Source organism: Melitaea cinxia, chromosome 3, assembly GCF_905220565.1.
Source record: "Melitaea cinxia chromosome 3, ilMelCinx1.1, whole genome shotgun sequence".
In the NCBI taxonomy this organism is placed as follows: domain Eukaryota; kingdom Metazoa; phylum Arthropoda; class Insecta; order Lepidoptera; family Nymphalidae; genus Melitaea; species Melitaea cinxia.
In genome coordinates, this window is record NC_059396.1 from 9,144,028 (window position 1) to 9,163,259 (window position 19,232).

Sequence of the window (19,232 nt, forward strand, 5' to 3'; positions counted from 1 at the left end):
GACTTATATTGGCTGGTGGTATAGTGTGTACAGGACGGGTGAAGTCTCTCGGCTGGTATCGAGCTTGAACAGCCTGGTTATATAAATAGGTGAAGAGGGGCAGCAGTCAACTCTTGCACTTTCTTGTAGAGCGCGGAGCAGCGACCAGTCTTCGCCGAGCGCCATGGCTCGACACGCGTACCTTTGTTTGGGGGTACTACTTCTCGCCTATTTCGGTGAGTAACGTATATACTTAAATACTATTTAAAAAATAATAATAATGTAGATTAATTATTATTTAACATAAAAATATTTTTTAATCATATTTTATAATTTAAAAAAAAAAAACATTTATTTTTCATAAAATCTGAAATGAATTAATTTATGCTTGAATTACCTAATTTTTTTTTCTAGTAAAATAATTTAATAAGCACTAATCAATTTTATAATTTTTCTATAAAATTATCTGTAAGATATCTAACAATGATTGCGTAAATCGTAATCGTAACATACCGCTACAAATATATTTAAATATAAGGTATTACATAATAAATATATAGTTACTAAAATACTTATTTTAATAAATATTAAAATAAACTTACGTAAAATATTTTTAAATCGTATAAAGAAAGACACCGGTTACTTACGTGGCCGATGTTGACCTCGATTTCTTTTTAACGTTTTGCCTTTCAATGCCGTCATCGGCTTGCTTACTGACTTCGCAACTTAAACAAGCTTTTATGTACAGTTCTGAGTATCTATTTTTTATGGATTTTTTTCTAAATTTAGTTTCAATGTATCTACAAACAAGCTTATGGATAGCGACATTCTACGCCAAAATGAAACGGTTACTACATTCTTTCACCCGCGTGTGGTAATCGTGGTTTACGTTAGGATTTGTTACTCAATAAACATGTTAAGTCAGTTGAAATGGCTGCTTAATGCTACTTTAAATGCAAAATAGCATAATAAGTAGACGTTACGTTGTAATTACTTTCATACTTAACTTAGTCATTTACTATAATTAATAGTGATAAAAAACTTATAAATCCTATAGTGATATGCGAGACCAGTCATACACGAGTAAAACGACAAGAAGACGACAGCGGAGATGAGGTGAACCCAGAACAACTTTGCGACGGCCGGCCCGCTGATGAATACTTCAGGTTGACTACAGACGGCGATTGCCGTGATGTTGTGAGGTCAGTTTTTACAATTATAATAAACTAGTATCCCACCCCGGCTTCGCACGGATATTTATCAAAAATGTTATAATGGTTTTTCCCCTTAATTTTTTTGAAAATATAATATAGGCTATGTTACCCGCGGATAGTGTAGCTTTCCAATAGTGAAAGAATTTTTCAAATCGGTTTAGCAGTTTCGGAGCCTATTCAATGCAAATAAACAAACAATAAATTTTTTCCTCTTTATAATATAAATAAAAATTATTTAAAAAAAATTAACAGTCAATTAAAAAAAAAATATCCAAATAAAAAATTTCCACGAAAACGTAATTATATCTACAATTGAAAAAATAAACATTTTGTATATAAAGGTTGTTTAGAGTTGATGATCATAAATACAGTCGAATGGTATTCAAGAACTTGATATTCCAGCGAGTGAACGGAACGATCGCCATCGTGCCTTGAATATTAGTCATAGTTATATTACTTCTTAACAAAGCGATGAAAATTAAATAACTATGAAATGAAACAACTATGAACTATCTGAGACTTATGTAACTTTGAAAATTAATGTGATAAACACATACTAACTGATTCTAGTTATTATATTCCTATAGATTTGGTACGCGCTTCTATGTTCCTTTTTATCGAGTAATGTTATAAATTAAGTTATTTAATTCGATTTCAGTAAATGTTCATCAAAGTTTTGACTTCTACTCATAATGTAAATGTGTAATGTATATGTATGTGTAATATGTATATGTAATAGTAATAACATACATAACTAATTGCGGGGTAAGATATTGTTAATTAAACCAAAAGTTTTTTTTTTTTTTTTTCTCACTAATGCCAATTGTATGTTGTCCTTGATTTTTAAAGCGACACTAATATCGCCCCTGACTTTTTCCAATATGATAATATTAGATCTTTTGATTGCAATTTATAAACTAATTATTTTGTCTCATGTGGTTATTTTTTAAAAAATTATAGCCTTAAACATTTTCTTTTTTAAGATTAATATTTTATGTTTTTATACCTAAGAGAAATGACATAACTTTTAAAGTAACAAAATAGAAACTAGAGGGTAGACATTGCGTGAGTGCTCGTGCATGAACGCTTTCATGATCGATGTGTTAATTACCTAACACGTTCTTAATTTTAGCAAATAATGGTGAGAATACGTGGCAGCGACATGTCGTTGTCGCTCTCTCGCCATCGATAGGTACTGTAAGATCATATTGTTGTGAAACAATTGTGTTTGCTCGCAAACGAAAAAAAAACCAACTTCAATTACGTCGACCAGTAATACTACAACGTAGGTAGACGAAAAAATATTCAAGTAACTACGCATAATTAGAGATAAATCAAAAAGCACCCATCGGATCTCGATCATCTATACTAATATTATAAAGCTGAAGAGTTTGTTTGCTTGAACGAGCCAATCTTAAAAACTACTAGTCCAATTTAAAAAAAAAGTATTTCAGTGTTAGATAGCCCATCTCTCCAGGAACGATATAGGCTATATATCATCACACTAAGACCAATAGGAGCGGAGTCCACGCAGATGAAGTCGCGGGCAGAAGCTCGTATTTAAATAAGACCACATAACAAGCATTAGCTTCCGTTTAAAACAAGAATCATCAAAATCGGCACGCCAAGTAAAAAAAAATTGAGATATAATACAGCGTAGGTCGACAAAATAAATAGTCAAGTAAATACGTATTATTGGAGATCAGAATGTACTTGTCATATCCCGTTTGAATTTAAATGGGATCACATGACAAACACCATGTTTTGAATAAAAAAAGAATCATCGAAATCGATCCATCATCCAGTAAAAATGTCTGAGGTAAGACACAAAAAATATAGTCAAATTGATAACCTTCTCCTTTTTAGAAGGAGGTTAAAAACACTAAGTAAATGTTATAAAATTACGTGTATCACGTGTATCACGATGTCGCTCTGTATCGGAGACACTTTATCCTTAAATGAAAAAAGAACCCTAACTTTGACTGAATTACTCATTTTATATTGCTTAGTTATCACATTAAGTCATATATACTCGTAATTACACAGTAAGTTCTCAGTTATATATTAAAATACTTTAACAGTTTTTTGTAGTTCTAAGACTAATGTTTAACTAAATAAAAAAGTAAATTTTAAAGTAAATTTAAACAGCCTGTAAATTTCTCATTGTTTGGTTGAGCCCTCTTCTATGAAAGTTGAAGCTTGATTTACGACCGCCCCTATTTACATTGCGAGTATACGTGTCGCAGAATTTCTTGCGAAATAAGCAGATTTCGTCACATTAATTTTCTTCGCCCCTGGACGGAAGTAGTTATTATTTTTCCCTTCACTTTACTCTTAATTTATGAATAAAATAGAATGGAAAGTTTTTATATCAATTCCTACTATGCCTCTAGATATTATTTGAAATTCCAACACATATTCCAAGTATTTGTGAGTAATGGAATAAAGAAACTTTATAATGTTGGTTACCAAGCAAATAAATGTTTAAAATTTGAATCTTAAATTATTTAACACAGAATTACTTACTCCTTTGAAAGAACTTTAAATAAATTGGAAAAAATATCAGAAGAATTCCATGAGCATTTTTCTGAAAGTATGGCTGTGTACAGGTGTGACAAAGGAGGTGAAAATGGCGTCACTAGACTTGCTTCAGTGAAATGTCCCGGAGGATTGGCGTTTGATATCGACCGTCAAACGTGTGACTGGAAAACCCATGTTAAGAATTGCGATACAATAGAAAGTAAGTTTTGTCCTTACAAGGAAGTGGTCGTGTGAAGGGCTAACTAACTAAAGTTCCGACAATATTAGTGTAAAATTATAACCACACGTTAGCCTCTTTCACGTCCGCTTCCTGTTTTTATATATTTATTAAAATTGTTATTCTTATCGACGCAGGTGCACTAGATCAGGTCTTAAACAGATCACATGCCCATCGGGACTGAGTTTCGATCTCGATAAACAAACCTGCGACTGGAAGGGTAAAGTGACCAACTGTGACAAACTCGAGAGTAAGTGCGATAAAAAGTTATTCGCGAATAGCGAGCAAACGAGCTTGGGTGAAGGGGCCGCGTCGCACAGTAGATTTGGTATAATGCATGAGGCCCCGGACTAAGGAGAATATCCAAAGCAGGATGAATGCACTAGTTACGCATACTGAACTATACATAATATAATACTTATGTACACCTAGCAATTTTAATTATTGAATTAAAACTTCTTTACACACGTTTAAGTTGGGGAGTAATCTGGTGAATGCGTGACGAAAGCGCTACAAAAAGTGTGATCGGCCGAGGTGAACGTAAGTTGAGAGGGAGTTATAAGTTAGATGGAGCTAAAGAAGTTTTACTTCAGTCGTGTAGCCTAAAGCACACTCGTTTTATCAATATATACACATATGTAAATAAAAACAACAATATTTTCAATATACTATACTTACATAAATCTCTCGACACAAGCAAAGTGTAAGAATAAAGAAATTGTACACAATTATTGGCCTGCATCTAATTTGATTACTTCTTCTATCTTTCATACATTTTTTCATACAACCTCATGCACTCTTTTATTATCTACATATCTTAATGCTAAAGCTTAAATTAACAAAAACTCACTAACATTTACCTTTTACGATTTGTTACTAATATATTTTCTTATAGCTTTCTAAGATATAAATGTTTAATAAGTACTGGTGAATTCTGCATAATCACTATAACACTCTTGTACTATACACTACCGCTTGACTTGTATAACTTTAGTAATCTTTTGTCATAATATGAAAAGGCTGCTCTGAAAACGCTTTTTATTGATTAAAAAAACCTTTCATATAATTTGAAACGGTATATAATTATTAAAAATATATTTAAAAATAAAACCGTTTTAACCATACTTTAACCGTAAAAACGTTTTCGTAATAGCCTCGTCATTTTTTTTTCGTTTTTAGTCTCGTGTTTTGGGGTTCTTCTTATCATCAAGTACTTTTTATTTTCAATACTACATTCCATTTATTTAATAAATAATAGTTTTAAAAGTATACATTTTTCAAAGTAGTATTGACAATATTATACCCACATTGCAACTTCTTTTTTCCACCATTCTCTTTTGTCGTACCTATTTTCTTATGAAATATCTAGAAATAATAAAGTTAATAACGTTACCTGTATCTTTTTAATGACTAATCATCTTTGAAGAACTTAGCTATTTTCTAATAAACTTTATGCTGAGTTCCTCAGTTTCCTCATTAATTCTTTCTTACGTTAACCCCATCATCTTGTCAAGCTTCTTGAAATGCATTTCCACTTCTCATAGGAACACTTACAAAAATATTTTATACACAGGTAAATCAAAATGTTGGTCACTTTATTATTATATAATAACGTGTTTTTCACAAATACTTGAAATTATTCACAAGTCCTAGAAAGTTCTTCAGTAGGTTCCGAGGATAACAATGCTATATTTTCAGAACCAAGAAAAATTTTACCAATTTTGAAGACCGATGAACCCATCTGTCCTGAAGGGAAACTAGCTTGCGGCAGTGGTGACTGCATCGAGAAAGAATTGTTCTGTAATGGAAAACCTGACTGCAAAGACGAATCTGATGAAAACGCATGCAGTAAGATTTATTTTGTGATGACATTGTGATGATTTTTGAGGTAGGGGCACAGCAGGAATTTCCTGCTCAAAATATGGAGCAGCCCGACTGGGGTAGTATCTCGACCTTACAGAAGATGACAGCTAAATAATACTGTTTTCAAGCAGTATTGTGTTCCTGTTGGTGAGTAAGGTGACCAGAGCTCCGGGGGAGGTATTGGGGATTGGATCGGCAACGCACTTGCAATGCTTCTGGTGTTGCAGGTGTCTATAAGCTACGGTAATCGCTTACCATCAGGTGAGCCGTACGCTTGTTTGTCGACCTAGTGGAATAAAAAAAAGACTGTTTCTAAAGTAGAATTATGGATAGTTACAAAGAAAGAGTATTTTTCCTAAAATGTTTTTCTAAAAACTTTTATCATACAATTCTGCCTCAAACATAATATAGCTTAACTACAGCTTTAAATAAAAATGTTACGAAATACATACTTTAAAAATTAGTGCTGAATAAAAATATCTTATTAAATATGTAAATTTATTTGTTTGTTATGACAAAAAATCTCGTATATAAGTTATTATCTTATTTCCAATATTAACTAATTATTCAACCTTTTTACAGCTGTTGATGTAGATCCTAATAGAGCACCAGACTGTGACACCAATCAATGTAGACTACCAGACTGTTTCTGCTCAGCTGACGGAACGCGTATTCCTGGAGGAATTGAACCTACCCAAGTACCGCAGATGATTACAATCACTTTTAACGGTGCTGTAAATGTTGATAACATGGACTTATATGACCAGATTTTCAATGGTAACCGTCACAACCCTAATGGTTGTCAAATTCGTGGAACATTTTTTGTCTCCCACAAGTACACAAATTATGCAGGAGTCCAAGAATTACACCGCAAAGGACATGAAATTTCTGTTTTCTCAATTACTCACAAGGACGATCCAAATTACTGGACAAGTGGTAGCTACGATGACTGGTTAGCGGAAATGGCTGGAGCGCGTCTTATTATTGAACGTTTCGCAAATATTACAGATGCTTCAATTATTGGTGTAAGGGCACCATATCTGCGCGTCGGAGGAAACAAGCAATTCGAAATGATGGCTGATCAATATTTCGTATATGACGCTTCTATTACTGCTCCTTTAGGTCGTGTTCCCATTTGGCCATACACATTATATTTCCGTATGCCACACAAATGTAATGGTAATGCTCATAACTGTCCTTCAAGGAGCCATCCAGTATGGGAAATGGTAATGAATGAACTTGATAGAAGAGATGATCCAACCTTTGATGAATCATTGCCCGGTTGTCACGTAGTTGACTCTTGTTCAAACATTCAAACTGGTGATCAATTTGCACGTCTTTTACGTCACAACTTTAACCGTCACTACTCTACCAACCGCGCACCTCTGGGTCTCCACTTCCACGCTTCATGGCTTAAATCTAAGAAAGAGTTCAGAGACGAGCTTATCAAATTCATCGAAGAGATGCTGGAAAAGAACGACGTTTATTTCACTTCTCTTATTCAAGTTATACAGTGGATGCAAAACCCCACAGAACTGTCGCAGCTTAGAGATTTCGCAGAATGGAAACAAGAGAAATGTGACGTCAAAGGACAACCCTTCTGTTCCTTACCAAATGCATGCCCACTAACAACTCGTGAGTTACCGGGAGAGACGTTACGTCTATTTACTTGTATGGAATGCCCTAACAATTATCCTTGGATTTTAGATCCTACGGGAGAGGGCTTCAACGTTAGGAAGTGATCTCTATAAGTAAAACTTAAAAGACTGTACACATGTAAATAATACTCAATAATGTTAATAAATACATTTTATTGCAACTGCGTCGCAGGAAGGCAACTTGTGTGAATATTTTAAAATTATGGTTTATGTTTTTACTCGTTATAAAAGTTGATATTATGGTTTATATGTTTATGAGTCACACAAAAGTTGCCGCTACACATTTATCTGCAACTATAGATAATGTTTCATTACGTAAATAAGATTATTACATTTCTTAAACAAAAATAAAAAATATAAATTGGAACTAATTTTGTTTTATTTGCTTGCTAATTAAAATGAGTATTAATTTTATAAATCCATAAAGGGACTTAGGTCTAAAAGTCATGAGTGACTTCTTAATTCTTTTTGAGGTATAAAAATGAAATTTGCATTTGCTTCTTATTGTGTAGCAGCGATTGTTTAATTACCAATTTTTTGAAATAGTCTGCTGTGGTATTGAGAATAAATACAAAAAACGAGTAATGAAAATTAATAAGGATTTAAATCGTCTTCGGAAATGCATAAGATTTGAAAACAAATAAAATACAATTTATTTTCAACTTGCTGTGCCCACGACATCCACGTGAAATTTAACAAAAAAGTTATTTGTCAAAATTAGTGCATAGTCCATGTTTTGGCCTTAGTAAATTCAAGTAAAAGCAGGTGGTAAATATTAAGAAATTGAAGGTAAATTTTAGGATCTATTATATCAGATTACGTATTTACGTTTGAATTGGCCGCCGTATATTAATAAAGTTGTTTCATCTACATCCAGTAAAAAAGTTGGTATTAGAAAATTGAAAATGACTGACTGCACTCATGCGAGTAAAACCTACATTTAACTGAGTTATTATTGTGTTTGTGAGTCTACTATATATACCACCGCTTCGCGGCCTGCAATATAAGGCTGGTTGCAATATGGCATGACCGTGAAACCGACCAAAGAATACAGGAGTTCCCCGCAAGTTTCAAAACAAAGCTTGAGCTTACTTGACTCACTGGTTCGATGATCATTAGCTCTTTGGTTAAACTCTGGCGGCACTAACTCCGGATCTTCATCTGAATCATCTCCCGAAAAGTCAAAGTCAGAATCATTTAAAGCCTCCGCTATCGCATTGTCCGTTAAAACTAGAACAAGTGTAAATATGATAAAATATTTATCAATGTAGTACAGTACTAAAACTTTTGCTACATTTGTTTGCTACATTTGCCTACATTTGTCTTCTGCAGGGGACATAAAGAATTACAATACGTTGTCTTGCATGTTTTATACAATTACGTGAAAATAAAACTACAGATCATCATTTTATAGTTCTAATTACTTTACTATCGCAAAAATTCCAATAATAACTTGATTAAATAAGATATAAATCGATTAACTTACCACTGCGCACATGCATCGACACACGTCTATTCTTCGATCGTCATTTTGAAAAAAGAGGACCACATGATAATTGACATTTATCTCTTCTTCTTCTTTGGTTTTAACTCCCTTGCGGAATTGCCAGTATCAGAGTAAAATTTATCTCTATGTTTTTAAAACCCAGATGGTCGATAGATGTCACCAATCAAATATTTTGGGGTTACCATTTTAAAAACCGGTAGTATATTTTTTTAATTCCTATGTCCTGGCTGTAGTTAGCTGTGTTATATCGAAAATAGATCTCAGGCTGTAGTTCTTAATGGTTTCTCTTCTGCATGGTGTCATGTACCATCAGGTGTTCCCCAGGGATCGTTGCTGAGACCCCTTCTCTTTAACATTTTTATAAATGATATAAGCTCATGTTTTCAACATTCACAATTTCTTTTGTATGCAGACGACATGAAGGTATTTAGAACTATAAAAGATTTGACTGACTGTAACTTGCTGCAGGAAGACCTGGACAGACTCGCGGAGTATTGCCATAATAATAAGTTAGACCTCAACGTATCTAAATGCTCTTCCATGACTTTCAGCCGCTCTTCTAAAGCAATACACTTTCCTTATAAATTGAAAGCACAAGTACTAGTAAAGGTGTCAGAAGTTCGTGATCTCGGTGTCATTCATGATTCAAAGCTTACATACAACAAGCATTTGGACTATATTATCAATAAGGCTAATAGATCGTTAGGATTTATCTGTAGAATGAGTTCGGAATTCAGGAATATTAAAACCTTAAAAATTCTCTACTGCTCCTATGTTCGTAGCTCCCTGGAGCATTGTTCTCAGGTTTGGAAGCCGCAATACCTTATTTATATTAATAGGCTAGGGTCAATCCAAAAAAGATTCATTAGACGCATACAATCTAAATGCAAAACATACGATTCTAGTTATGAATCTAGAGTTAGGAGATTCCATCTTCTTCCTTCCTTCTTCTACCAACCCGCCTGCCCAGCGTGGTGACTATGGGCAAAACACATGAGTTCACGCCATTTTTGGTGTAAACTTGTGGAGGCCTATGTCCAACAGTGGACTGTGATAGGCTGTAATGATGATGATGATGATGATCTTCTTCCTCTTTTTGAAAGACGTCGTATAGCTGATATTTTTACCTTACTAAAAATTGCTCAAAACAAAATAGATTCTCCCCTACTTTTATCGAAAATATATCTGAAAGTCCCTACAAGGTCCACAAGAATTCCATCTCTCTTGTATACTCCATTTAGTAGCACTAATTACCGCAAAAATGCTTTCTTAATTAGAAACTCTAAAGAAATTAATACTTTGAATGACATTCCAGAACTTGATTTTGATTTATTCAATACATCAGTCGATGTTCTAAAAAGAACTATGACAAGGCACTGGTTTGATGCGATTTCTTAAAGTGTGTATTAAGCAATTTATTATTATCTTTATTATTACCTGCAGTTTAAGCTTTGGTTTTTATTTAGCAACTGTGTGTATAAACGTGTGATTTTTTTTGTGTAATAGCTTAAAGTTAGGTTTTGTGTTGACAAAGCATTGGATTAACGTAATTCTGTATAACTTGTAAATATGTTTAATTGAACGCTGTGCAATAGTTTTATATTAGTCACTGCTCACTGTACAAGCCCTAGTTTTTTTATGTAGCAACCGTATGCAAAAACTTTTAAATGGTGTATTTTTATTTTATTTTTTATGTAATTAGCTTTTACTAACTTTAACTAAGTCTCTATACACTGTTTTCCAAATAAATCAAAATAAAATAAAATAAATAAAATAAAGTAGTACAGATGTAGGCAGAGGAGGTTGTAAGTCACGAAAAGACTTTAATAGCAGGAGGTAATAATAATAATAATAATAATAGGATGCAGAAGTCGGTGTTACTTGACTCGGCTAGGATTGTCCGCCAGTTTCTCAGCCTACAGCCCTAACCCCCGGCCGCTTGATCTCCCTGCCGGGGCGTATTCCTCCACCCGCTTATATTTATATATGTAAGTATAAGTAAATCTACTATATTATTTATATAAGTATTTATTATAATACGTGTAGGTATCTATTGTATATGGAGCGGGTGGAGTGGCGTCCGGTCACATAATAATAATAATAATAACCCCCCATAAACGGGAAGAAAATACGTGAATCAAGGCCATAACAGCGAGACCATACCTCCACCCCAATAGGAAGATACTGTAAACATAGCCACTGACACCTGAAGTATTTTTAATTTCTTCCCAACTAACGATTCCCAAATATCCCTCTTTACATGGAGAATAGTAATCGAATTTATAATTTACGGCCGCTGCGCAGGGGTCGGAGCGCACCTGGAGCCGACACTGGGTGCCACAGTATGCGATCCATCGGCGACGTGGAGTTGAGCAGGCGGGCTTCTATCGAAAAGAAGACTACAGCCGGACTTCGAGAGTTGATCAGGCGGACTCCCGATGTTGATGCTACAGCCGATTCTTCGGGCGACGAAACCGATTCTCTTTTTACATTTATTTATTTATTTAAATACTTTTTTGCACAATACATTAAAGAATTGTACAAAAGGCGGGCTTCAGGAAAATCAGAAAATGCTTTTGAATTAGTTTTTTTGGGTAGAGGAATGAGTTGAGCGTCTTTCCAGTAGGTAGGAAAGGTATTCGAAGTTAAGGATTCATAAAAAATGTGGGAGAGTAGTAAAAAGTATGGAGGTAGAATAGACCATTAGGAGCTGTTTCTACCAAATAAACAATCTCCAAATTTTAGAAGAAATAAATATAGTGGAATTCGATAATAAAAAGAAATTAATATATCAAAACTATTATTTGTTGGTTATATTTCAGTTATAATTTTTATTCATTCCTTTTTTTCTAGTCTCTTGTGCACCCTTAGCTGTCTTCCTTTTGGTTGTTATTAACAAACCTACCCTGAAAATCTATACAAATAAATAAAATTGAAATTTGAAGAAATTAGAAGAACTACTTTTATTTAAGAAGTTTATTTATGTTATAGCTCTATAAACAAAACAATAACTTCTTTGTTAAATTCCACAGCTAGTTAAGTAATAAATTAAATGTAATTTATAGGTCGTCTGTGTAGTAATTACATGGAAGCACTGTCTCGCACTGAGGTATGTAATGGAAAAGCAACTATTACAGTAAGACTCGAAAAAATGGAATGAATATTAACCAGCATAACAAAAATATTTGTCACTAACCCATGTTTTTTTACCTTTGATATGCGCCTACGATATCGACTTAGCAAAACTATTTAATTGATCCAAAATTATACTTCAAAGAAAAATATCTAGGAAATGGGTAGTTACAAAATTATCTGATTTTTTTTTCTGAACCTAATATAACAGATGCGATGAAAGTTGAGACACTATACTAAGGATCAGGACTATTAAGATTTAAATTAGGACACATAATTCAGACGAATAAAATTTATTTGTACGTTACGTAGACTTGACTGGCATGGAAGTTTAACACTATTACAAACAACGTGACGTTGGTCATAGGTCTCATATTACCATTTAATGTCTTATCAAATTATTAACTTTTAAGTCACTTGTTTCTTATCGTAAATTTGTTATTGACGACCTTAGCTTATCAACCCGCTACTGGTGACGTGAATTTAACTTACGTAGTTAGTGATTCCGATGTCACACCGGATTTTGATATTTTAAAAGTATACAGAAATTATTATTTCTTTCTGTGGTCACAAATCGTAATTTTTATCAGTAATTTAACGTTAGGGACTAATAAAAATTAACAAAATGTAATCGGTGAAGAATATTTGTGCTCAAGATAGAAATATATATTTTTTTACATTTCTGACAAGATTATATCATGATCATAATTTTTTGTTTCTTTGCCAAACCCACTTAAAAGATCGACCATTTCTCTAAGGACCTGTATTTCAAGTCAACTTAGAGACATCATCAACTTCCAAAACTTCAGAAAAGTACCACTGCGTTCCCCGCTTTGTAATATAAGGTTCAATTACCTACTTTTATAGTCTTTTCAATGATTGTATTGAATTTTTAATTATTGGTTGTATGTATCATCAAAATTTTTATGATATTAATGTTCAACATAGTGCAAAAAACCACTATGTACCAACGCCTGGTTCCTCAGATATAGGTGATTGTAATTTCAGCACAAACTATCTACGAGATCGACTTTGCCTTTCGTGTAATCTATCCTCATAGGAGAACACTGCTTAACGGAAAAGAGTGTCCAAATGTAGCTGATTTATTTTGCGGGATATGCTAAAAAAAATTAAGTACATCTTCATAAAAATATAAATGTAATTTTTTTGTAGAATATTGATTAATTCATTTAAAATTCATAATTCTTAATTTTTTTTATCAAGGCGACAGATATAACCAAAATAAATAAATATTATAACAAGATACATATGATAGAAAGAAAAGAAAATTAATCCATGAGTTATTTAATGACACCGGTTTCACGCACCGGTTTGTCGCCAAAACTCTATAAGGCATGGCGAGGCTATCGCTAAGTAGACTGATGGCGTAAAGTAGTAAAGCTATTCGAAACCGCGGCGGAAAATGGTGAATAATAAAAAAGTTATTCTTCGTATTTTAATCACTCTGCCTCGCAGACATAAATGTTTAAAAGAAACGAATCTAACAAACCAAATACATACATATCTATATCAACCTAATGGTATACGTTTTGCAAAAAATATAATTTACGTAAAAAATAGCTGAGTCAGATGCTGAGTTTGACTTACATCCCGAGTGAACACAAATCTTAGCATCCCATTTATTTAACATTTTACCCTTTTTCTGTTTACTCGCAAGCACTGGCGATATAAATTTAAAAGTGCACAACATTTCCTCAAGAAAATTCTCAAAGCATCTGTGACCTCATTAAAGGAAACACTAACATATTAACATTATAATTATTACTTTGTGATTGTTTTGTGTTCATTATTACTTTATATATACAAGCGTACAGCTCACGTAAATTATGACCGTAGCTTATTGACGTCTACAATACCAGAAGCATCGCAAGCGCTTTGCTGACCCTACCCCCGATTCCTTCTAGGATCTCTGGTTGGGCTGGTGGTTAATGAGTAAGGTGTACTCACCAACAGGAACACAACACTGCTTGAAAACGGCATTATTTAGCTATGACCTGCTGTAAGGTCGAGGTACTTTACCAGTCTGGCTGCTCCATTTTTTAAGCAGGAAATTTTCTTCTGTGCTCTACCTCAGTTCAAAATTACATAGTTGTGACCAGAAACTAATTAAAGTACACCCTAAACACCTACTAATGAAACAAATTAAACACTATCTGTTTGAGTTTCTTAGCTATCGTCCCACATAAGTATTTGCTATGCTATTATACTTGAAATTAACTGCAATTCACAGAAGTTATCGAAAGACGGCGAACCACGAATCCATCGCTTACATAGCAGTTACTTATTGCGGATCTAGGTTAAAATTTAAATGTGCAATGCTAACATAGCCAATGTTTTCATTTTTATGTTAAATTCATAAGTAAATATTTAATCAGTCAGTCAGTCAGTCAGTTCAGCTTATCGCAGTCCACTGCTGGACATAGGCCTCCCCAAGTTCGCGCCAGACATCCCGGTTTTATAACGGTTGTTTATTTTTTAATATTTAATCACACTTTTTAATATATAAAAATCTCGTATCACAGTGTTAGTGTTAGGTACCGAACTTCTCTACAACAGCTTGACTGATTTTTATTAAATTTTTCGTTTAGGTATATTTGGTATGTCTGAAAATAGGTCGTAGGTTATTTTTTATACCCCATGGCGGTAAGGATGTTCCTATCCATATGGCAAAACAACGATTGCCGGGTCAACTATATGTACTATATCTTTATCTTCGTTTAAATTGATCACTTGAATTTATTTATTTCTGTCATATTTCTGCTTTAAAAAGACATCAACGAGCTCTCAGTTGCCTGTAATTTTTTATTACATTTGATTTAACTTAATGATATTTCTTTTTGAATTGTCCAAATTGGACCATTACTTACGAAGATATAAAGTAATAAACATTATGCAGTTCCTGCCGCTAAGTCGGTGTACGCGGAAACGTGTGACGTCACTGTGAAAGTCCGAGCGCAAACGGCAGCGCGGCCGCAACGCGGTTGGTCATTTTATTTGTGTTATAAAAGTGTTGTTTTAGATAAATAGATTGTAATTTTGTGATATTTATATATAAAGCGTAGTTAATATGAGTAGGTACTTATAAAGTAGAAGCTCGAAGAAGTGCAAGCTCAAAATTAAATTATTTCATGGTATTTGATTACCTACGTAATTATTTAAGTTTGCCAGCACTAAAATCCGTGGTTGGAAATCTTATTTATCGTACGTAGATACTTATTAGTAATCTTTAGGTCTCAGCCGTTAGTAGTAAGCAGCTGTAAGAAAGAATGAATGTAAGATATAGCAAGGAAGTATTCAGAACTAATGAATAACGTGTATAACGCTTCAGCTGCAATATCCCACTGTTGGGCAGTAAACATCTTTCCCCATGTAGAAGAAGGATCCGAGCTTAATCCACCACGCTGCTGCAATGCACCAACGCGTATAAAGTATGTACTTATTAGTAATCTTTAGGTCTAATCTGAGCTGTAAGTAGTAGGTAGGTATAAGGGGGTATAAGAAGTAATTCATTCTTGTACTTTACCTATACATTCTTGTAAAGCATAGGTACAGGGACGTATTCAAAACTTATGAATAAAATGTTTATAGTATATTGTTAAACGAGTGTTTTTTCGTTCATTCTTACGTAGATCAGTTTGTGTATGACATTTTAACCTACTTGTGCTTGGCAAGTTTTCCCTGACATCATCTGGCAAATTAATAAGCTGATTTAGGAATAGTGCAACTTTTGAGAGAGTTTTTTTTTAAATATTTAGAAACAGAACTCTCAGTGGTGGAAATGAATTGGAAGTATTGAATTAGGGTTATTCCATCGAATTTTTCGTAAATTCACTAGGATTTGACGTTCTTGTGACGTTTTGTAAATTTTTAATACAAAAGTATAGTACGATTCACGAAAGATGACCACAAATGGCGGCTGTCTGCGCATGTATACTCATGAAGAAAAGACTTAAGACAAAATAATATTTTAATATTAGTTAAATAATTTATGTAATATTGTAAACTAGCGGCCCGCCCCGGCTTCGCACAGGTATTTAATGAATGTGTTATACATATACATCTTCCTCTTGAATCACATTATCTATAAAAAAAAATCTGTTGCGTAATTTTAAAGATCTAAGCATACAGAGACACAGACGGCGGAAAGCGACTTTGTTTTATACTATGTAGTGATGCTGGTTATGAAAATAAATCAAATGTTTAAAAATCAAATTTAATTTAAATTATTATACATATATTAAGTAACACAACATATATTAGTAAACACATTTAGTCGCTATCGCTTTTCTCAAGTTCCATGATTCCCTCTATCATAGTACTGGAGGGAATCGTGGAACTTGAGGATCTGGGGCCGGGTTCCATATTGAAGTCTTCATCTTCCGATGATTCAGGAAAATCCACATCTGTCAAATCGTCGCTCTCGTCAGATTCTCCTACACATATAACTAATTGCTCCGTAAGCACATCTACGGTGTGGTCACTTTTTATATAATTTTCTTCGATAGATTTTACTTTGTCACATAGTTTTTTCCATTCCTCTGGTCCCATCAGATTAACTTTTTCTTTAATAAAATCTATAACGCAGCTTATATTCCACTTTACGTTTTGACTACTCACGTAACCCTTTATAGAGGCCCAAGCCATTTCTATCGGATTTAAATCCGGATAGTACGGTGGGAGACGGAGAACATCGTGACCATTTTCCATTAAAATTTTGTCAACTGAGTATTTCTTTAAACGAGCTTTGTTATTTTTTATTATGTCGTACAATTGAGGCTTCAACATATCGGAATCAAAACTGATTCCATTTTTGGTAAGCCACGCTTGCATGTCGGATTTTCTGGAATTTGGAGCCATATCATATTCTTTATTGTGGTATGGGGCGTTGTCTACCACAAAAACGGAGTTCGGTGGGAGATTGGTCACCAATTGAGTTCGAATCCATTTCTGGTAATTTTCAAAATTTATGTCGTCATGATAATCTTCTGATTTTGTGCCCGACTTGAAAGTTAATAGTGCATTGGGCACAAATCCAGCCTCCGACCCGGCATGAACGATTACGACACGTTGGCCTTTTGAGATGGGCTTTTTTAAACCTGCCGTAGAACAGTCAGCCCAGCCCATGGGTTTTGCATGTGTAGCATGGATGTACGATTCGTCAGTATAAATGATTGGTCTATTTTGTTTTCGATATTCTTGGAGTTTCTTTAGGTAATTGATTCGTAACAACCGAATCGCTGATGTTTCTATTAAAACATTTCGGTTATTTTCTGTTTTTTTCCACTTAAATCCAATTTTTTTTATTAATCGACCCAAACTTGATTTGGATCCTTTAAAGTTAATATCTTGACATAATTTTGCTCGTAACTTTTCTAAAACTGGTAATTCTTTTTCAGTTAAATGAAAGTTATGAATACATCTCTTAATTACCCTTTTGTCAAAGTCGTCAACGTCGGAGGCAGTGTTACGGCGCGGTCTCTTTTTACCAGGGGTTCTAAAAACCACTAAAAACGGCGAAGATTTACTCTCTTTTATAATTCTTTGTACTGTCGATACAGACGTCTTTGTTGCTTCGGCTTTTTTTTTGTAAGCTTCGAGTATTTTTAAATCTTTTGAAAAATATTGAAACACGTTGAACACCAAATTTCTCGACTGTCTATTCAAAGTATTGCCTTTTCCTCGCGGCATTTTTAGTCGGTTAAAAATAGCAAATAAGTTCAACACAATAACAAATCTCAACAAAAACTTAACAAATAACAAACAACGAAAACTTAACAAATAAAAAAAAATTTAAAACAAAGAAACACTTCTTTTCGACTGTATTCGTGTGCGTCAACGCAGCGATAGACGAATAGCGACTGAGCGGCCTGTCACGAGACGCGCGCGCGCACCAGTGGCGTCGCTCCGTTCTTGACGCATTCCCTTACCCCGCACCTCCAAAGAGACCTAAAATATGACTTCTGCGCATGGTCATCTTTCGTGAATCGTACAGTATGAAAGGTCGGGAATTCTTATGAGTAATTTTGGATCTCGAGATATGGCCATTAGAGCCCGCTGTTGAATATGCTCATTGAATATGTTTTTATTCATCTCTTTTGTTATTTTCAAATCATTTGACTCGCTATCACTAGCATAACCTTTTGAACACCATGCCTCAAATCCATTCACGTGCCCTGTACGCTAAGGCATAAAATAAACGAAAATACCTACGAAAAAAATGGTGTTGCCAAGAGTCTTTATCGAGTACCACAGTGACGGTTTTTATGCAATAAATTACTACTTATATAGTCTAGGAAGGTTTATTTTTTCAATATTTTTATGTGTTATCTTGCACTCGTTATATATACTTACAATAACATAAAATAAAAAACAAACATTACAAAAATAATCGTAGTAAAGCACAACACTCTTTTCTATCGCCATGACGTCACTGTCACGACTGGACGACTACGGCGCAGCTGACCTACGGTTTTGAAACTTTCTTAGCACGCAAGGAAGCCGCTCGCTATATATTCGAATCGAATTGACATGTGTATGAAAAGTAATTTTTAAAAAATTAACCAAATTCAAATTTGTAATTTTTCTTATTAGATAATTAATAACTAAAAAGAGAGTAATAAAAGTATAATGTTCAAAAAACTCTAAAGTACTTGCCTAAATATGCCTACTATTTATTTAGAGGTGTGGGTGCTAGCCTTAATATTTAACGAATGTAAATATTTCTCTTAAACTAAAGCTGGCACCGACCGCACCGATTATATTAATTTGCTTCATCGGATCAACTACTGAATTACTTTTTTTCGCTTAGGTAGCAAATAGTACTAAAACAGTAAGTGAATTCGACCCAGACATTTGTCAAATGTAGACACGGTCTTCTCCACGGGTCTTGCAACAACAGTAGTGGGGGGGTACGTCGGTTTAATGGTTGTACTTTTCTTTTCAATTTGCAGCTGCCAAAGGCATAACGATAGATGAATGTATGACATCAAGACAGAATAACACTCTATCTCTTTGTGTATCACATTGTTTTTTAATATATTATAACCAATAACAATGAAACGTCACTCAACTGGTGTGCGCACCGCACCACGTGACCGCAC

The 19,232-nt window shown here is 34.0% G+C and overlaps 2 protein-coding genes and 1 long non-coding RNA gene across 3 annotated transcripts; 1 reads left to right on the plus strand and 2 right to left on the minus strand.

Annotated features, from left to right (window-relative positions):
- Window positions 1-7,839, plus strand: LOC123669405 (chitin deacetylase 1). Its single transcript, XM_045603012.1, has 5 exons — window positions 1-215; window positions 1,037-1,181; window positions 3,803-3,933; window positions 5,650-5,799; window positions 6,397-7,839. The coding sequence occupies exons 1-5, from the start codon at window positions 164-166 to the stop codon at window positions 7,554-7,556; spliced, it is 1,638 nt and encodes a 545-aa protein (XP_045458968.1). The 5' UTR covers window positions 1-163; the 3' UTR covers window positions 7,557-7,839.
- LOC123669406 lies at window positions 5,530-9,040 on the minus strand. Its single transcript, XR_006745751.1, has 3 exons — window positions 8,959-9,040; window positions 8,565-8,702; window positions 5,530-5,749 (listed from the first exon to the last, which is right to left on the minus strand). It is a non-coding gene; the product is annotated as an uncharacterized LOC123669406 (long non-coding RNA).
- A 7,361-nt stretch (window positions 9,041-16,401) lies between these two features.
- LOC123669766 lies at window positions 16,402-17,256 on the minus strand. The gene has a single exon (XM_045603356.1). The coding sequence runs from the start codon at window positions 17,254-17,256 to the stop codon at window positions 16,402-16,404; it is 855 nt and encodes a 284-aa protein (XP_045459312.1).
- Window positions 17,257-19,232: the final 1,976 nt, after the last annotated feature.

Coding starts and splice junctions, on each gene's coding strand:
- LOC123669766 (XM_045603356.1), bottom strand. CDS start 17,256: ATGGGCTGGGCTGACTGTTCTACGGCAGGTTTAAAAAAGCCCATCTCA.
- LOC123669405 (XM_045603012.1), top strand. CDS start 164: ATGGCTCGACACGCGTACCTTTGTTTGGGGGTACTACTTCTCGCCTAT. Junction 216..1,036: donor ACTACTTCTCGCCTATTTCG/GTGAGTAACGTA, acceptor TAAATCCTATAG/TGATATGCGAGACCAGTCAT. Junction 3,934..5,649: donor GAATTGCGATACAATAGAAA/GTAAGTTTTGTC, acceptor CTATATTTTCAG/AACCAAGAAAAATTTTACCA.